Source organism: Poecilia latipinna, unplaced genomic scaffold, assembly GCF_001443285.1.
Source record: "Poecilia latipinna isolate Pla-1442-1.1 unplaced genomic scaffold, P_latipinna-1.0 Scaffold41, whole genome shotgun sequence".
Taxonomy (NCBI): domain Eukaryota; kingdom Metazoa; phylum Chordata; class Actinopteri; order Cyprinodontiformes; family Poeciliidae; genus Poecilia; species Poecilia latipinna.
This window is the reverse complement of record NW_015112657.1, coordinates 354,169-375,554: the sequence shown is the minus strand read 5'-3', so window position 1 is coordinate 375,554 and position 21,386 is coordinate 354,169. Positions and strand designations below refer to the sequence as shown.

Below are 21,386 nucleotides of genomic sequence, written 5' to 3'. Positions count from 1 at the left end.
TTTAATTCTGGAGCCAGGACAACAATCCAGTCTGTTGGATGAGGCGCTCTTGGTCTGCTTTGCAACATTTTCCATTGTTAAGTATGTAAAACCAGAACATTTCTTGTGGTTGCTGTAATTTCCGTATTATAAAAACCAAATCAGGCTCAACTCAAGATCCAAGTTTGTAAAGCAACTTTGTCTTAAAGAAAAACAAAACGAAAACTGTATGGTCTAACTCTGGATTACTGGATTTTAATAGTGAAGAAAAGCATTCTAGTATTTTTAATCATTGTTACTACTTGGAAAAATAAGTAACTTAACCCCAATAATGTTAGTATTTTACAGTCTACAAATTTGTACTTTTCCTTCATCCCACTTTTAGCCATTTTTTTCTTTATATATCGGTGTTCACCAGTAAATTAGGATATCAAAAAAAGTTGATTAGTTTCAGAAATTCAGTTACAGACTGAAACATACATACTGTATTTCATAGTGTCGTTACAGAGTAACACATCTTCATTATATTTGTTTATTTTGTTGATTATGTCTTAGAGCTCTTCAGAAGCCAATTCAATTTCTGAGGAAATTTTAATATTTAAAAAAATAAAAAATAATACAGAAATGTAATGCTAAATCTTCTGACAGGACAGTTGTCTTGCCAACAGTCACTGTCACCCTCCATTAGGAAGGTAAGCCAAGAAAGAACATTTATGAAGAAGCAAGCTTTTTACAGATTGAGATATCCAACACATTGAAAGTTGAGTGGAAGAAAAACATGCTTAACTAAAAGGTCACAAGCAACATAGATAATCACACTTTTTAAAGGATTGTAAGACTGCAATTACATACAATTTTATCCAGGACATGGATTAACAGTGTCACATACTTGGAGTTAAACCACTCCTGATGAAGTTACCATCCCAAAAGGAATATTCGGGGACTCCAAAGTCTTTTTTTAGAGCATTTTATGCTTTCTTGAGCTGACAAGCTCTTTGGAAAAGTAATTCTCCATTAGACTGGACAACTGCTCTCACTCCCAAAACACCAACCCCTGGTTTAATGACCAAGCTTTTGCTGTCCTTGATTATCCAGAATCCCATAAAGAACCTATGGAGGTTTGCAGGTAGATGAAACACCAAAGCCAACAATGCAAAGTAACACTTACATTCCCCTTCTAAAGCATCAGGGGCTTCCTGAACACTTTAGCAGAGCTACAGACAGATAAAACTACTGCTGTGATGAGCGAGTATTCTGTACAGTTCATGGACATACTTTTAGTATTCTGAACACTTGAAATGTCTCAATCTATGAGTAATATCACTTTTACTTTTGGAATGAAACGGTAAAACTTTTTAAAGATTTTCTAATAATTTTCTGAGATGCACCTGTAGATGAATGTGTTTAATTTAAAGAAAAATACATCAAAATTAGAATACAGGATACAAGTATTGCTGCACAGCTCAGTTATTTTAGATTTAGTAAATATACATATGATAGAAAGAGAGAGTTAAAGTTTCAAAGATATTTTGTCAATATAAGTGACAAGTGCTGCAAATACTATAGGAAACATGATACAAACATGTCTGTTTGGTTTGTCTATGTTATTGTGTCAGTCCCTATGAAACAGACTTAATAAATAACTCTGAACATGTTAAGTTCTTTCATACGACTCCTTTGCTCTGCCCCCATGTGGTCAAACGTTCCCAAGAAAATGAACTCAGAGCCTGCTGCAGGATTTGTTTAGATTCAGATTTCTTTTCGTGACCTTTCTAGTGCCAGTGATTCATTGTCTGACAAAAGGCATCCATGACAGAAACCAAATGTGCAACAACCTTTTTAGAGAGTCAGATAAAATCTCCTTGGAGATTTAAAGAAATGTCAAACTGCCAGAGTGATCACACACTTTTGTTAATAATTATAAACATGAATCTTCTGAATTGCACACTTCCCTAAAAGCTGCCCAGCGTCTACCTCGCTGAGCTCTTTTATTGTGCCCCATCAGTTTACAGAGCATTACATCACTAATGCAAACACTGTACCAAAGTTAATCCTCTCCTTCCTGCATGATGCTGCAGGCAGGCAAACAGAGGCTTTGTGGCATGCTGACAGGACACCGCAGAACGTGGTTGGTTGGCTGGTTTACACAGCCGCTCCATCAACCAATCCCTGCCAGGGAAATGTCAAACATGTCAGAACTAAAGTTGTAATGCGCTCTGCTGGCCAGAGGCGCCATCGGGTTCAAAGCCAGTTTAAAGATGCTTCAAAGCTGAAATGACTTTGTATAGAACCGAAACAGAAAGTCGAGCAAAGAAACAATAATGTTTTTAATATAAAAACAATAAGCCATTAAAAGGGAAACTGTCCTACAAGGCTCAAGACATGTAAATTTCAAAAATTAAAGTTTAAAGGCATACAACATATAACTGTAGACAGCTAGTACTATCCGAAAATACAGTACTTATACCCTTTTGTAAATTATTGTTTATGTCTCCAGTCTAACATTACATGAAGTAATATAATTACATGGTCCACTTCAAAACAGCAACACATACTTTTAATGATAAGTGGTCACCAGTTTTCTGGTGTAATGTTGTTCTGTATCTTTGCGATCAAAGAAAACGGTTCATTGAAAAGAACATCTGAAAATTTCTAAGTAACAAATTGTTTTAAAGGCTGTCTGTGCAAAATTTAATTTGCACATGTTTCAAGTTTTCTTCTTCCTTGCTTGCTTTTCCGTCTTCTCAGTCCATTATAAATGTTTCCAGCTTCATTCATGTTGAATCCAGATTAGGGAGAAATATGGCTTCACGTCTGGTAGCTGCAGGACCAGGATCGAGGCATCAGCAGCTCCCACAAACTATCCTGTTTGTGAAAAATGAAAGAAAATATTTAAAAAATCACATGTTTAAATGTTTATGTTAATTATTTGTTATAACCATATAACAAGCATGTAATTAATTTTTAGACAAAGACATTTGTGGTGAACTTCAGAGTTTTAAGTTCACGTTAACACATCTGTCGTGCCAATCCTCCAAGTAATACGTAACACCCGGCATAACGGCTTGGCTTTCTAATGGTTAAATCCTCATGAATTGTTCCCACATCTGCCATTCTTCCATTGATTTGTGTGCACACTGAAAATGTTTTGCTCTAGATGATGTTTAAGGATTCTCTGCACGTCTACACCAACACTATCTTTCTTTTATGTTCGAACAAACAGGGAATAAGAACAAAAGCTGGGATGATGAAATGGTTTGCTTCCCTCAGTTTGTCACTCTTATAGTCGGCACAGATGTGTGAATTGTATCCAATTTGAAGTTTGTTGACTGTGAATCTGACTGCTGCTTCCATGCTGTCATGTCGATATTAAAATGTATAAAAAAAGGCCTTAAAATAAATTTATGTTATGTTGCAGAAGAAAACTGTCACACAAAAAAATCCTGGAAAAGTAATCAAACATTCAATCTGAGCACATTTATTCAATGGGGGAAAAAATACATCATGTTGAACAATAACTCATTGTCAGGTTTTTTTTTTTACTTTTTTTCATTGTACTTTCATAATTACTGTGTTCTTTAGTTCCTTATTTTGACTTGTTTCAATTTTACTTTTCTTCAGTCCTTTCTCAGTAGTTTATTATACTTATTTATTCCTTATGTGTGTAGATAGTTTGATACATTTCTACTTTTGAGCTATTGTGACAGAGCGAAAGAGTCGGGTTGGAGATTCTTGGTCTAATATATAAAAAGCTTAATATGTAGAAATGCACTTCATGTCTACTATTAAGTATCATGGTGGATCAGTGATGCTGTGGGCCTTTTTATTTTCCAAAGGCCCTGGGAAACTTGCTAAAGACCATTATTGTTTTGTTTTATAAAAAAACACGAGATTGTAGATAAAAATTCTGTGGCCTCCAAGAGAAAATTAAAAACGGGCCATTACTGAAGATATTGAGGTATGACAGAATCAACACAGATGTGGTGAGATGGATACAAAAGCAGGATTATTACTTGATCATTTCAGTCTCTCTCTCTCTCTCTCTCTCTCTCTCTCTCTCTCTCTCTCTCTCTCTATGCAGCAACCTTGTGAAATGAGAACATTAAGTACTATGTTCTTGACAAAATCAGGTCATACAAACTGATTGCTGTAAGACTGCCAATTAAATGATGCAGAAGATTTTTTTTTAAATATTTCTGAATGCATTTAAATTCTGTATTTTTTCTAAATTTGGTGAGATTTTACAACAAAAGCAATGCAGTGGAATATATTGTGTTATTTTATACATCCATAGGACTGTATAATATGCTCATGTGGTAGTCATGTTTTTATTTTTTTTTTACAATCCCTTTGATCCAGCATTAATGCCAGTGAGTTTATTGACCAGCTGGCCTACTTTTTATCGATCTAAAACAGGGGTCAAAGTTTTGTCTAATGATCTCTTTATTGAGGAAACTTCTTCATTAATTTGATGTAAAACGTATAAACTCAAGTCACATGGTAATCCTTTTTTGCATATATCAATATCAAATGAAAAACGAAGGATTTCTGATGTTATATTAAAATACCAAGCGATCTCTTATGTAGCAGCTACTCATACTGTAAAGGAGTGTAAAAACATTTGTGGAGCAGTGAAAGCACCTTTAGCTAGAGTACATACCCCTGCTGGTGGGCAGTGTATCTGGGCGTACCACTCCTGGCAGTACAGACACACCTGGACACCCTGACCCAGGAAGAGACACGCCCACATGATGACGTTGAACACGGGGCTCTGTCGCTTATCGGTCATGGTAAAGTTGAAAGCCACTAAAAGAAAAGGACAACATAAAGATGGTTATTGATAATAAATGCAGTTAATCAGTAATGCTTTGTTTGAGTTGTGCCTGACAGACAAATAGGTGAAAGGTGAAAAAAGGTGAAAGAGAATTTATGTCAACAAATTAAAGCATGACATATGGGATGAAATTATTACATAAGACCTATAAAAACCACTTTTAATGCATAAATGTGATTTAATGAAATGCATTTTAATAGTTAATCAAATATTTTCTAAAGGTACTGACTGAAGTGTGTAGCTTATACTTACTTTATATGATGCTGTTTGTTTTAAAGAATATTTTGGCTTATTTTATTTTATTTAGTAACATAATTAGTTTATTTATTTATTAACATCATTTTAGATGTTCAATTTCTCAGTACAATATTTCATGAATTATTACAATTTCAATTTTTGGTTTTTAATAAAGAAATAAATTAAAAAAAAGAAAAAATAGAAATCTCTCTATTAAAGTGGCAAGAAATACAACCTGGGAAACTGACTCACTCTGCACTGAAACAGTGTGTAGTGTTACCAAGGCAACCAGTTATTTAATTACGCTGTGATAACAGATGAAACAGTATGGAGCTAATATTTACGTAGCTTATAAACTATTTAAAGCTCACTCTGTAATTTTTGCCCTTACACCGAGGGCTTCTTAGAAAAATTGTTAAAGAAACATCTGTTTACATCTGGCTGCTTAAATATCTAGTGGTTTCTGTTTCTTTGTTTGATTCCTTTCATGATAGTTGCATATAAAAATAGCTTGGCATTTACGTTCATCTGGTCACATGTTGTACGTGAGAGCTGGCTGTAGCAGAGTGCAAAAAGAAAGAAATCAGCCTAGCCTGCCACGTCTGTTTTAACCCAGTCACTGGTTAAGCTTTACTTCAGCCTTCTTTGATCGAAAATCCCGTCATCAGATGAGCCACTCAAAGCCTGCCTGATGATTTCTGTTTTAGGAAAACTATTTGTTGCAGATTTTGTATAACTTGAGTTGCGTAATAAGTTATACATCTTCGAAATAATGCTTGGACATCAATACTGTAGTACTGGGAAAACTCTCATGAGTAAAACAAAAACCCACAGTTTAGAAAAGTGAGACTTTTAGCTGCTTCCATTCATTGCTGGTAAGAAAGAACCACTGCACCGTGGTCTGGTGACACAACTGTTTGTAGAAAAAAGGAGTGCTGATGATTGCCTGAGTGGATCAGAGTAACAAAGCTGGTCAGAACTGGAGCAAAAATATCTAAATGCTGGCAGAACATTTGTGGTTTATATTTGAATTTTTGTGACAAGTATTTTGTTGTTAATCTAAAGAGATTTAAAAGACACAACGTTCTTTTAAATCCCTGGGAAGGGGGATGGGCTGTTAGGTCACCAAGTTCACTTGGCAAACTGGAAATTAAATCTGTGCCTTAGAAACTCACATTTGAGCTGGAGATCTCACTACGGCCTATGTTTTGATGCTCAAAGTCTTTTGTATGTAACACTGTCAGCCCCTGGAAACTTTTGGCTGCCTCTTCGGATTCCATGTGGTTCCTTTCTTTCCGGCTTTTGTTTTGCATAATTCCTGTGAGCTACAATACTGAACACTGTTCAAAGGAAGACTTTAAAAACAAAGTGTTTTGAGTAATAAGTGAAGATTATTTATTCAATGAGTATTCAATGATACTTTGGTCTTAAGATGCATAATGATACTGATTGTTTCCTAAGCCTAATCTCTGCATGTTATGTGTGTGACTAAGTAAATTTCCTCACCTCCAAAAACTGCAAAGAGACAGAACATGACAGGGTAGAAGAAGCCAAAACCCATGGCCAAAGCATATTCGTGGACAACTGCAGATACGATGAACACGGACAGCATGGCTGCTGTTCTGAATCTCCTGTTGGACAGCTGCAGAGTGCGAGAGAGCATGTCAGAGAGAGTGTTTGGGTCAGAGGTCAAGCATCAGGCTGGATCAGACACCAAAAAGCTTTTCATCTTAGGGTATGCTACTTTTGGAGCATCAGTTGTAATCCTCAACACTGACAATCTGCTTACCCAGAGGAAGTCTCTGTATCCGTAGTAGTACAGCCAGTCGTGAACCACTACGTTCCAGGTGCGATAATAGTTTGCAAAGGACGTAGAGTTCCACCAGTCCTGGAAAACAGAAACCAATTTTCAGTCACTGGATCAAATTAAAATACTTTTTTGTTTTGTTCTTTTTGAAGTCTGAATAACACCTGAAAGCCCTGCAATTAATCACCAGCAAGAATATAAAGGATTTCAGATTGTTTTCAGGTTTTTCACTCAGAGAGGCGAAACACTTTGATCTTTATGAACACATAGGAGCATTTCAAATCAATGATGGCTTTACAGCTCCACCGGCTCAATACTTTGAAGGTCATGCTTGGAGCTGAAATATTGTTTTGATTTCTGTGCAATAAACTCAATTGCCAGAGGGAGCAATTTTTAACGGGTTAGGTTGTTTTTTTTTTTCTTTCCTTTGCATAATTTAATTTCCATTTAAACAAAAGCCAAATGGTTAAGTGAGTGCCTTTTACAGCTCAGCTTGTCTCCAAAGTCATGTTGTCTCAACTAATAAAATAACCTCACATCAGAAACGTGCAGAATGAAAGTAATTTCTTGTACTAACAAGCAGGTCAAATAAACAAAAAAAGGTAAAGGAAAACTATATAATAGGATCATGTTGATTTGACTGCTTTAAAAAGGCATTTTTCACCTCAGAAAACAAACAATTCCCTTTTAAGGATAATGTTGGCTCAAGAACTGAAAAGTGTATCAGTTTTTGTAAAAATTTATGAGTACATAAGAAGAGAAAGGAACTTGGATGAATGTTTATGAGGCTGCTGAACTGAAGCTGTAAGGGTTTGAATACTTTTAGAAAACACTGTAACTTGGTTCTAAAATGTCAAATCACAAGAGAAAAGTAGAAAGATGGCACAACCACGGGGAAGCCACCTAACATATAAACACGAGCAACAAGATGAACTACACATAGTGCATAATAGATCAAGGGTGTCAAACTCCAGTCCTTGGGGACCAAGGTCCTGCAACTTGTAGTTGTCCCTTAACCAACATGCCTGAATAAAATGGCTGATTTACTGTCTCACCCTGTTATTAAATGCTGCAGAGCGCCTCCTGCTGTTAACCTGTTTCCGGTTAAAGAAGACAAATATGAAAGATTATAGCATACATTGAACTGGATGTTTAAAAGCAAATTAAATGGATGTAATTTGAGGTTTAATGTGTTAATTATTTATGGAAACTAATTTATATTTTTATTAGTGTCTGGGTGTGAATAAGCACATGTTTGTCTTAAAGGAATTGTTATTCTACTAATTTAATTAGGTATCAACAATTGCACTGTACTTATTGCACTCACAATAAAGGTCAGGTTTTGTTTACTTGCAGTCAGTAGATATGTTTAGCATATTTGTTATCTAAAGCAAAAGTGGGTTTACTCGCAAACTTACTTCCTTTGAAAACATAATTCTCGAGAAAGGAAAATAACTATTAAAATAATGAGTATTAGGAAAATAATGTATTTTACTGATACAAGAAACTCTTTAAAGGTTTTTTCAGGAGTCTTGACCACCCTTTTTTATATTTAAAAACAGTCAATGCTGGCTTTAAATGAATGTTTTGGTGGCTGAATTTTTGAGGTTAATCAATGTTTCTGATTTATAGTTGTTCATAGGATGATTTTACTTGTCTACATGCAGAATAGAGGCATAAAGGTTTGCCATTAAAGATCTGTGACGTAAAGCACCAACTTTTCCATAAAGTTCTTGTCTTGCATCAACCTCAAGTACTTCCTCAACCATATTTACCAGTGTTAGAAAAGCTGTTAAAATGTTGAGAAGGACTAATGAGGATAAGGCAAAATTATTGAAGCAGAATGTGCAAAAATGTTGCTTTTTCCAGAAAAAGCAACACCTATCAATAAAACAAGTCTGTGAAATGTTTGGGGGATTTTCCACCCTGCTGCTCCAATTTTATTTGTCATCAATCTGTTTTTCCCCACTTGGAAAAGGAAACAGATTTGCCAGTAATGCTTTCCCAGGAGAGAGTTGGTGTGACAGGAAATCAAGTATCACACACCTTGTAGAACATCCTGTCAGCAAAACGCAGCAGCTCCCCGAAGAGGTTGAGCCAGCAGTGCAAAAAGGCAAAGAAACACAGCAGGAGGAGCATTATTCCTGAAACACATCGAAGAAAAGGAGATGATGAAATGGGCACTGCTCCCAGAATCTTTGAGGAATTGAAACTTAAGACTTATCTTTTAATATTAGCACTCTAAAAGCTCTTCACTTTACGGGAGTGGTAAACGAGCCAACCTTTAATTACCTGTGTCTGTTTTTATAATAGCATCTTTAATCTTATCACTGAATCAAACACACTAGAGACTGCACTTAGTGGGATGTAATATATTTATCAGTACAAACCCACTGGAGGTAAAAGATGTTAGAAGCAAGAACAGATGTTACAAGAAAATTCAGAGATCAATTGTTTTGCCTGTATGGCAAATCAGCATAGTATTTTCAAATGTGTCTGTGTAGATATTTTACTGTGTAAAATACCTGGTAATATGGAGTGAAATACAGCCAGAACCATTGTTCTTTTGCTAAAAGGCTGATTGGTCTCAGCCGGTCTGAAGACAGGTATACAAAGTCGCACCAGGATGAAATACCCATAAAATAGGCATCCAAAAATCTATGATTAGGAGTTAAAACATGAACACAGTGAGACATAAATAATGTGAAAGCGATAGGATAATAAAACCAAGGCTTTGTCAGAATAAGAGGTTACATTTATAAAATGAAAGGACGTAGGTCAGCTATCACAATATACACAAATATGTTTTTCAATATATTAACCTATCATAAGGCCTTCCTCATAATGTTTTACGTTTTTATCACACACTCATTAAATGTAAAAGCCGGTAATGTTACCTTGCCAAGAGTAACAGCAACATATTTCCAACGTATTTGTCTATTTCTGTGGAAAAAACACAGAATGCAAAAAAAGTCTAATATTGTTCTCTACAATACAACATAGTCAATCTAGTGTTAGCACTGGAGCTCAAATAGATGTTACAGGAAATTAGTGAAATTCTCTGTGAGCCCCTTTCATGCACTGATCAGTCAAAAAACAATGAACATTTCTTTAATATATAGCAGGCCGTGGGGTAGACGAGATCCTTTGTGTTTATGGCTGTGCTAAAGAGTCTCTGTGGTTTAGTTTTGTTTTTCAGAAGGCTTTCAACCTCAAAATACTTCTCATCTTTAGTTTCAGCTTATTTAGTGTGTGTTAAATTAAATGTGCTTTTCAAATGAAACTTGCATTGCTGTTAGTCTAATTCAAACCAGATGAGGTGCCTTACCGAGGATAAAATTCCCTGTAGATGAGTGTTGGACAGAAAAGGAAGTACAAGTAGCTGGAAAATGTTGGAAACCTGGGATTTTCTCCTGGAAGAAAATGACAGTTCAGTTAATATTGCTGTGATGGACAAAATACCCCTTTTATGATGTCAGTTATTTATTTATTTTTTATTTTTTTTAAACTGAAAACCACAGTCATACACTTTAATACTTTCCTGTCTTTAAAACTGAACGGTAGACAAAAAAAAAACAAAAAAAAAAAACATTAAGCCATAATACAAAACTGCAGACGCAATGTCTATTATCTATTCTCTGTTATTTCCACTGAAACAAAAAGGATCTGTTGTTTAAAACTATTTTAAAACAGAAGTTGAAAGCTTTTAACTTTATTAACAGCAAGCACTGCAAATCAATTGCGTTCGCTTCTTCTCACTATTCTTTTAGATTTTTTTTATTAAAACAAACAAATCATGACTTTACTGGGAGGATGTTGAGCTGTATTGTTATTGTTTATGTTTTAATATATAAGCATATTTCCTTACATCAATAAAATGAAATTGTCTTCCTTAACATGAGTTAGTATCACAATTTAAAACTACAAAATCATATAGGAACTGAATATATGTAGCACAAATAAATTGTGGTCAGCCTTTGTATTGATTTAAAAAGTAGAAGTGACTTTAAATTTATTTTTTTCTTCAAAGAAAACATTTAGTAATTTTTTTTTTATGGGAGCTTCTTTTATCCACCTTTATTTTTGGGTCATATTTATTTCTAGAGTTTGAAACCTTTTTACAACAGTATTAAATTTATGGCCCACAAATGCAATTTTTTTTTTACTTAAATTGACTCTCTTTATGAGCACCTCATGGACCATCATCAGGACCCACATTATTTATATGTGTGCTGCTGTTTTCATTGTAAGATTCAATGTTGGTGTGAGCTATATTCCCAGTAACCTGCTGCTTAGTTTCAGCCATTTTTCTCCCGTGTCTTGGGGTGGCACTGTGAATAATGGAAACGCCTGCGGAGTAAATACAACTGATATCGAAACGAAATGGTACATTACCTTCCTTTGGTGCATTCTTCAGGATAACAGGGGCAGTTTCTCTAATGAACGAGTAGGTCTTCATCAAGAATCGAATCTGAGGAAATTTAATAACGTCATAATCGAAGTTCCTGCACTGAGTGTTTCAGTTTTCTGCAAGACAGCAGCGATAGCTGGGAACATCTGTGTCAGATAAATACACAGCCCTCTCTAGCAATGCATTCTTAGAAACCTTCACACAGCTACACACTTACCTGCTCCAGAATCACAATAAATCGAGATGCTGGAGGCAGCTGGTGATGCACAACCATGTAGATTGGGAACAGTCCAAGCACGCAGGTCTGTATGGTTGTAAAAATCAACCCTGCACCCAGAGTGAGCCCTAACTTGGAGGGGAATGTGTGGTATAAAGAGCCCCAAAACTCCAGGATGAAGTAAGGAACAAAGAGGGTGTAAACAAACATGGCAAGCCAAGCCCAGGTGACCGTCCCCAGTTTCCCAAAGGCGTAGAACAGCAGGTCAAACTCCAAAACCAACCTGAAATTGGAAAATAAATCAAGTGTAAACATTAGGGGATAAGATGCAAGCAAGAAGGCTCCAACTTTTTCATATATGTGTAAAAACCCCAGACTCTATCAGGCATAATTGATTTATGATTAAGGTTTTTATAATAAATGACGAGAAGCACTAATGACAGATTCTATTTCTCTCATTTACATAATCATGATAAAAATAAACTACTTAAAATATCCCCTTATTTTACCATCTCAGATGTTTTGTTCAGTTCAGCACAAGAACAATGTAATTGTTTTTTTCCAATTTGTCTGTTTATCCACATGAAAATCCATGTTAACTGAGGGTAAAATTATCTGATAATTGGGTGAGATCATTTTTAGCTTGTTCTCAGATGAAAAACAAAAGATATAAAACTGCAAACAACAAACAAAATCATTAGTGACTAGCCCAAAGCAACGGGAGGAGAACCCAGAAGGATTGATTATGCTATCTTCCTCTGCCAGACGAGCAGCGAGAGCGGTGAGGGAAGCAGGGAGAGACACAATGAGGGAAAACAGAAGAAAGCGTGGAGAGAGAAGTTTTTAAAAGACTTCAGGGCATAAATGAGTTCCACCAGAATTGTTTCAGGGTTATAGAGCTTGAGACAGGGCCATGACCATAAACATCTCCATCCAGGCAAAAGCACAGACGTGTGATAAATAAAAGAAAAACCTGAATGTTTTCCTCCTACGATGAAGAGATGTGGTGGCTCTGTTATGCCAAGGGAGCAATTTTAGTGGTGTAGTTTGGGATCGCTATCCCAAAGAACAGGAATCCATAGAATGGAAGCTGTAAAAACTATTTCAATCTCACCAGGAGTGCACTCACAGATGCATGCAGCATCATGTGTGTTTTGTAGCATAATGCAAACCTGTGGTGGTAGGTGTATTTATTCCTGTTACTTTTTTAATAAAAATGGTATGATCTACACATGACCTACGAACAAGGCTAACTTGACACGAGTCCACCCTCCATGAGAAGTTATTAGAAAGTTATTTTATGGTCCAGAGCGTTTCCACCGTCAGTTGGACACTTCCTCGACTCGCTCAGGTTTCATACTGTGTCTCCTACTTCTTGCAGGCAGATTTTATTGCCCCCCAACCAATGGACTGTGTTGTGTCATACCAGTAGCTGCAACCTAATCATACTGTATCATTTTCCTATGGATCTGCAACTGAAAGGGGTCTAGGAATCACATTGAGCCGTGCGAAACAAGCCAAAAGTTCAAAGGTGGCCTATCATGCTTCTTTGAACAGGTTTCATTATGTGCTATACAGAATATGTCCATTACATCCTCCTTAAACAGTGAGATTTTAGTTTGCCCAGTGCTGTTTGTTTTGAACTCCTTTCAGAATGAGCTGTTTTAGGTCTTCTAGTCACTTTGAATACAAATAAGCTTGTGCTGGCCACAGTGCATTCGCAAGTGAAAATGGCTGCAAACAGATGTGCGATTATACAACCGTACATCTTTGAAAATCAGAAGAAGAGCCTCAGGCACAACCAACAAGGATGCATCAAATGGTTTCTAAATGGTAAGTCGACAACAAAACATCTGTACAGCACATTTATTAGTAAAACCAGCTGCTCAAATGTGCTGGAGCTCAACTTGGGTTGCTAGGTAACAGGATTGACTTTGCTGGGGTTGCTAAGTTCCTGCTGATTTCAGAGGTTACAAGTTTTTGAATCGGATCACTTCCAGGCACCAAAAAACATTAAATCATTGCCAGAAAACTGGTTGGATGTTTTTTCAACCACTTGGGATGTTTTTAGAAGCAGTAGAATTCCAAATGGAAGTAAAATCATACAAAATGTGAATTTTGCATAATAAGTCTCTCTTAAAAAAATAGGGAAGGATTAAAAACTTTACACAGTACAACAAATATGGTTCACTAAATGGTTTGGTGGAAATTAAAACAGTATATTAAGCAGTATAGTCTTGAGAACTGGGTTTTTTCTCACTCTAATGTGGGAAGATATAGAAAGATGTTTTATGCTTCAGTTAAACCTCCACACTCTTGCAGAAGCATAATGGAATAAACTGTGATTTTCTCTATTAACTCATCACTTCCTAGTACATTTAATTTTATCACAGACCTGCCCTGGTCAATGTAGTCAACAGCCAACGTGCTCAAACAGAAGATGAGGAGAACAGCAATAAACATGTGGTAGATGGTCCTAATGTGGCTGATCTCAAACAGATCACTGAGGAAAAGAAGAAAACACAGAAAAAAAAAAACAATAATTAAATCTGACACATCTACACAAATTGTATTAAACTATACAATAACTCAATCACACTTTTTGTCTTGGATTAATTGGAATGTATGTGTGATTGAATTTTACTTTTTTTTTTTTTTTTTAGAAAAAGTTCCTCAAGATGAAATTTGCTGTGAATTGGCACTACATAAAGAGTTTTATTTTTATTAAATAGGGTGTGATCAATCATTTATACACAATCATATACCACCACATGGATTGGTCGGACACTTGGTAATAAGGCAACTTGGGATTAAGCTTCGAATTGCAAGAGTACTACACTGGGTTCTCACTTTTTACAGAGAAAACAATCAACAGGATCATATTTTTAGCCCTAAATGTTAAACTGATTGCGACACAGATCTGTTTTTGTTCTGCTGTTACTCACTCCAACAGAGATGCTCGCTCCAGAAACACTTTGCCATCATCCATCCTTTGAGATCTAAGAAAAACCACAGACACCACTTGACCAAGTGCATGTTCCTCCAACTATTTAGTAATCAGAGCATTTGTATTCCAGATCAACATGTACGAGTGCAGCATGTATATCGGTCTCACCTGGATGACTCTTTCTTTGATGTTTTCCCATTCAGTGCAGATTTAAGGTGGGCAGGAGGCTCGATAGACTCAGTCAGAGCTTTGTCAAGAATATCTCTGAGATGATCCTGGACCTGCTCTAAAACTTTCCCTTTTACTTTCTACGTACAGAAAAGAAAGGGCTTTACTTTTTCAAGCTTAAGGACCACAGTTAAACACAATGTCATGAACATGTCTCCCACTCAGATGACTGATGTCACCATTTCCATGACTTCTGCTTTGTAAGCCACCTGAATGAAATCATACTATTGTCTAGAAACACTATTATCTTTGGTTTTAAATGAGCAACATTGGTTATATGGTTACCTTCATGTATTGTTCCCACTCAACCAGGTCTTTCAGCTCATTTTCATGACTCTTGGCTGCAAAGAGAGGAATAGATGCTGCTCACATTGTTTACTTTTTCCCTACAATACACAGCACATCTTGTTCACAAAACTGGAAGAGAGACTGGTGAAGGTTACATATTGTTCTGCAGCAATTGGAAATTTGGGAAAACATTCACCTGGCAGTGAAAAGCTATTGAAAACAGTCTATACAAAACTCATATTTCCTAGTAGAGACTCAAAATATCAAATAACTTCCCATGAGTCAAAGTTTGTGCATACCTTGATCGGACTTGGACTCTTGCTGACGAGCCTTGGTTTTCCGATGCCACATTCCATTGGACGCTTCCGAAGAAGTCATGTTAAAAACTGAAAAGGAAACAATATTATGGCCAGCAGCAAAGAACAAAACTGGGTCTCCGGTCATAATGAACTGACACTACCTGAATAAATTGCATAATTTACAGTCCTGTAACATTACTGCAAAGTTGTGCAACATCTGGATATCGTAACCCATTTGGAAACCATGATTTATCATTATATTTTCTATTTTTTCTGGGGTATTTCTCTCAGAGTTAGAACTCTGGGAGTTTTAAACGATAGTTACCTCAAGACCGATTATCTATAGGTCAAGCCAAGAAATGTAAACAAATGATAAAGCTGGCTGTCACTACAGAAGGTTAACATTCTGTAGATATGACCCACTGGAGAGAGAGAGACAGATTTGAGGTAAATGACATTTAGTGACCTCATTTACTAATCCGTGCTGTTTGATCACTCCTCATGAGAAATGCCAATTTAGCAGATAATACTTGCTCAGATTATGCTGCAGATAATGTGGTGGTTGAGCAGAAGTCACAGAGAAAAGCAGTTGCTTTATGTAATGACTGAGTTTAATTTTGGATCATGTGATCTCTTTTTGTGAAGGTTGTCTCAAAACTATTTCCCCTGAATCACTTATCATGAGATGACAGTTGGTTTGAGCCAATGTATGATAGACATTTGAATCAAATATCATTAACTGATCTTATCGTATGTTTTGAAAAACCTGTGTGCTATTTTTGGGTAGTTTTGATGTTTGCATGTATGCAGAAAAGATGATTTTAGAAATTAAACTGTAACTATTGGCAACGCTGTTGGATTGATTCCGCAGTGCTGGAAACAGAGAAACCTTTGAACCCTTCAGCTATATTCTGCCATATCTAATTGAGGGTTATATACTGTGTAGCATGTATTTGAGTAAGTCTCACAGCCTGCGTGTGTGTGTTTTCATCATTTATAATCTCTCCTGTAGAAAATCGTGGTTATGCTTCTGTTCTTTGTATCTGTTTCCTATGACAAGTTTCTCCGAATGACAGTTTGCTAAAATTGTTTATTAAATACCAAGGAAAAGGTTTGAGGTTAAGGCCATGCAGTGTATGTGCAATATTATAAAACATAAATATAGTAGATCATAAACAGGAGGACCAATGACACATAATGTCCTCATATAGCTTGGCTGTAACCTTTAAAATTGTGCATGAACACCTCAGTTTCATTGAATTAAACATTGCTTAATAAACTAAATTGGTGATTATATGAAACAAAAACATCAAATTATCATTTGGCTTTAATAGCTGATGGATCTATAATTTATGAAAATAGATATTTTAAAGCTGTTCTATTTATCCCAGAAGTATAAAAAGCTGTTGTAAATCTAGGCATGACTGTCTTACTTTAAAATTGTTTAGTTATACAGCCTACAGTTTGCAGATGTGATGTTGACGTTAAACCGAGTGAGACTTCTTCTACAAACTAGGTTATAACTAATACAGCTCAGCTGCAAAAGTAAATCCTCTGACAGATGTCACACCGTGGAGTGTGGAGTTTCTTACTCACCGTTCTCAACCAGCAGCCACCAAGATGAACGACTCGCCCTGCTCCAAACGATGGTTCTCACTGAGACAATATTCCTGGCAAATGACTAAATATGTCTCTACCGGCTGTTGTGATTCCTTATCTATTTGCTTTGCTCCTGATTTGATGAACTTTGGCCTTTTGGATCTCAGCCATGCAAAGGCCAGGTCCTCTGCTGCCCAACCCGGCTGCTGCTCCTCTGTTGGATGCTTGGAGTCATGCAGAACATTTAAGTTTATTCTAAGCCATCATGTAAAAATTAAACTGTTATTTTAAAAATAAAATTACTGTATTCAGTGGATAATGATAATTTGATTGTGCAAAGTGGGAAATTAATTTGCAGCCTGTCCTCATATAAAAAAAAAAAACATTATATTACACATAAAACAGAAGAGCACAAGTTTTATCACTTAGCATCAGTTCAATGTGCAGAGTTACTGTAGAGTTATAGAGTTATTGGTTTTCATCAGTTTTATGCTGTTATTTCACTGCAACTTTTCAATCTATCCTGGGAAAATGCTAATCTACTTTAATTTAAATTTAAGTGATATTATTAAACCAAGGAAATATGCTGTTGCTATTCTGGGTTTTTTCCACTTTTTCATGTAACATTGTTCAGTATCCTTTCAGTTCATTAACAAAGAAAACTTTGTTTTTAAAGTTTTTAAAGGTGGTTTTATTGCCAGCCATCTTTTTTACCACTAGATTTGTCTAGCAAGTGGTAAAACTTTATATTTCATTATTATTTTCAAAAGTTGCTAAAACATAAAATACATTTTCTGGAAGAACTTAATAGAAATTATGTTGTATAATTTTAGTCAGTAAACTCAAATCCCAGTTTTAATGTCTCAATTTTACTAAAGTAGCTAAGATAGCATGTTGCTCTATTTCAATAGCACAGAATTCATTGGGGATGTAGAGAAGGTCAACTAGATAGCAAAGGGAAGTTGCATTGTTGAGTAAAGTCTAAAATTTACTGATAAAAATCTGCTATGTGTCTTTTTCTCAAAACTGTGCTTCAGAGATGAATTTGAATTTTTTTTTATCTTGGCAGAACTACCTGATGTGCTCCATTTGCTCTACACTCTTCAGTTGGTTCCAGTGACCTCTAGCCGTGTGACACATCCTATCCTGAACTTTGACCTGTAATGTTGGCATTCGTAAGTGAGATATGAATTGTGGTGATTTTTTTTTGTCTTCTACAAGATCATCCCTTAAAGCAATTTCTTAAGCAAAAATATACACTGCTCAAAAAAATAAAGGGAACACTCAAATAACACATCCTAGATCTGAATGAATGAAATATTCTCATTGAATACTTTGTTCTGTACAAAGTTGAATGTGCTGACAACAAAATCACACAAAAATCATCAAAGGAAATCAAATTTATTAACCAATGGAGGCCTGGATTTGGAGCCACACACAAAATTAAATTGAAATGTTCCCTTTATTTTTTTGAGCAGTATATATATATATATATTTTTATTTTATGTACCTAAAATAATTCAAGGAGAGAACGAGTTTAGGTCCACAGAATCATATTTATTGAAATGACTTTCCATAACAAAGATGATTCTTTGCAGCTACAGAAGAAAGTACTCCATGCACTAAGCCATAAACAAACAAAGCAACACACAACTATACAAACATTTTCTCCCCTGCACTTTTTTTTTAATTCCCGCATTTCTTATTGTTCACATTCAGGATACAGTATCACACAAGGTTTATCTTACCAGATTTGTTTCAGATTGGCTGGAAGGTGAACACAGGCGGCCTAATAGGAATCTGTGATGCATGTCAGAAGATCTGTTTTCACAGTCTGAAGGTAGGTTAACAGTTCAGATTCAGCACACGGTTTCTGTTGGTTTTTCAAACAAACTCGACTTTAAGTTCATGACCTTGGAAAAACCTGAACTGAACAAATGCTACATAACAGATAAAATGTAATAAAGAAAGTTCAGAGAAAGAGATAGATAAATAAAATAAATTAATTAACCTTCCTAATTCAATGCTCCTATCACTTCTGACCATCTTCTCTGTGCAGATGAGTATTTCCACTGTATGATGCTGCCGCCACCTTGTTTCACACAGGGTGGGCTGTACTCATGGTTAGCTACTGTGACACAGTTTCCACATGTTTGCTGTGTCTCCCACATGGTTTGTCAGTAACTTTAATGTTAAGACTTTTGCAGCTATTTTCTTCTTGTCAAAAGAGCAGTTTTATCCACAGAAATAATTTTAAAAATATTTCATACTGATGTATCAAAAAAATACATTAAATTTGACCTTGCATTGTCAGAGAAACTGTTGCGCTTAATTGGTGTGGTTGCTTTTGCAAGAAACCATATATTTGCTTGGGGTTATTGGTGTTTTTATAGTTAGGAGATCACAGCAAACTAAAGTTCAGAAGATGTTTCAATTAGAGAACACAATAGTACAGTTCCTGGGCGGTCACCTGGACTCTCTGATCCTGACTGTCTGATCAGGATGTCGACAGAGAAAGTATGACGTGACGGCCAGTTTGTAGATCTTGTCTATTTGTGCATTTTGAGACCTTGGGTCCATTGCTTTATCTGCTCAGATATCTCTAACTGCACCTACTCACCACAGCTCTCAAAACTTATCTGCATTCTCAAAGGTCAGAAACGTCGCCGAGATGAGATGTATCTGTCAGCGAGTGACTAAAACAGGACTCTGTCATCTTCTGATAACCTACAGTAACCCCTCTGTCATATGTTCAACTCAGCTTAAATAGGCTGCAGGTTAGATTCCCTTTAAAAGATCCCCTACAAGATAACTCCTTTGGTTTCCGCCTGAGGTGGTTAAGCAAGATTAGTCATCACCTTAATAAAAACATATCACAATTACACTTCCACACATGCATTCAATAACTGGTGAAAATACAAAGTCTTCTTATGGTTACACTAAATGAAAGGCATGGAAAAATACATCTACACAACAAAATACAAATGTTTCACATTCAACAACCAGCATAAAGGAAGAAGAATCAGGAAGCTAATAAATCACATTTAAAATAGAGCAAATAATAAATAATCTATATCTTTAACCAACTCCTTGAGTATAAAAATAGTTGCTACATTTTAATTTTACTTTGCCATGCTCTGATGAAATTATATTTCAAAGTTTAACAATCATTTGCAAGCAGTTTGATGGGGATAATATACATGTAAGTATGCAACAACTACACAATGAGTCCTTTAAAACAATGTTTCTGTATGTTGTTTTTAACTTCTGCGTGTCCATTTTTGCAGCAGCAAATGATGTGAATCGAAATTATGACGTGTGATGGCAACAAAAATCAACCACAGAATATCTGATAACATTTCTTTTATCTCTTCTTTTTTTGGGTCTAAGGTTCCTCTGACACTACATGAGAAAATGCAGATATTAAAAAAAAACAAGTAAACCAGTTGAAAAAACAAAAACATTTAAACATCTGTTACTAGTTTTACATTTTCTAAAAAGAAAGAAAGAGATGATGCAATGGAAAATAAGTTTTCAATATTTAAAATATAAAAGTCTCTGCAGTGCCTTGTAGAAAGTATCTATAGCCTTGATCTTGTTCACATTTAGTCACAACTACAAATCAAAATCATTTAGTAATAATAATTTGAAATGTGTGGAATGTTTCTGTATTTATCCGCTGACCTTGAGACATTCGATACTTTGAACTTAACTTTAAAATCTAATTTGGCTGTGAACCACTAAAATATTCTCCCTGAGCTTCATGGTTTGTTCCTTGGTCTGCATGATGCTGTTTGTTCACTAATGTTCTCTAATGAACTTTTGCTTAACTAAGATTAAATAACACAAGGGGGATTATTTACTAAGTAGATGACTGCTGTACACAACCATTTGTACTGGGTACTGCCACACTTTTTAGATTTTAATTTGCAATATATATATATATATATATATATATATATATATATATGTATATGTATATGTATATTGTCTGCTTCCCATACAAATTTGTCTCTCTATCAAACAAAATCAAACTGAAATACATTAAAGTTGTAAAGTGATAAAATGTGAAGACGTTTAAAGGTTATAAATATTTTTACAGGGCACTGCTATGTGGTGTTACATACTGTGTTGTAAAAATACATTTATCCGTAAAAAGATCAAATATGAAGAATCTGTGTCAAACACAACTGCAGGTGTTGTTTTATCAGCCTTGATGTCTAAGTAATCCAAGCGGCACCAGTTGCATACTGAAACTAGACACAGGCTTTGAGGATAAAAGTAAAACACACCTTAACTGTTTTTATCCATTATGAAGGGACTAATATCTTTTTGTTAATGGATGTCAATCTGTCACAGTGTTGTTTCAAAGAATGAGGTAAACATAAATGAAAGTGCTTGGTCAAGAGCTCAACCTTCTCTGGATAAGAGGTTTAGCTACATTATCTTTTTTTTTTTTTTTTTTTTTTTTTTTTTTTCCAAAACCCCCCACAAAAAATTTTTAAAAAAGAAAAAAATTTAAAAAAATTTTTTTTAAAAA

General features: G+C 35.5%; 1 protein-coding gene across 1 annotated transcript; it reads right to left on the bottom strand.

The window, feature by feature from the left end:
- Positions 1-639: 639 nt before the first annotated feature.
- On the bottom strand, positions 640-17,047 carry soat2 (sterol O-acyltransferase 2). Its single transcript, XM_015047595.1, has 16 exons — positions 16,844-17,047; positions 15,248-15,334; positions 14,946-15,001; positions 14,601-14,740; positions 14,431-14,484; positions 13,881-13,988; positions 11,486-11,768; positions 11,253-11,328; positions 10,186-10,270; positions 9,755-9,800; positions 9,383-9,515; positions 8,904-9,001; positions 6,840-6,938; positions 6,557-6,692; positions 4,640-4,785; positions 640-2,844 (listed from the first exon to the last, which is right to left on the bottom strand). The coding sequence occupies exons 2-16, from the start codon at positions 15,324-15,326 to the stop codon at positions 2,788-2,790; spliced, it is 1,596 nt and encodes a 531-aa protein (XP_014903081.1). The 5' UTR covers positions 15,327-15,334; positions 16,844-17,047; the 3' UTR covers positions 640-2,787.
- Between the last annotated feature and the right edge of the window lie 4,339 nt (positions 17,048-21,386).

What these genes read in the sequence shown, in the direction of transcription:
- soat2 (XM_015047595.1), bottom strand. Translation starts at nt 15,326, where the DNA reads ATGACTTCTTCGGAAGCGTCCAATGGAATGTGGCATCGGAAAACCAAG. An exon ending in GACTACATTGACCAGGGCAG is followed by an intron (nt 11,769 to 13,880) that starts GTCTGTGATAAA and finishes TTCCAATTTCAG; the next exon opens with GTTGGTTTTGGAGTTTGACC. An exon ending in GATACAGAGACTTCCTCTGG is followed by an intron (nt 6,693 to 6,839) that starts GTAAGCAGATTG and finishes CGCACTCTGCAG; the next exon opens with CTGTCCAACAGGAGATTCAG.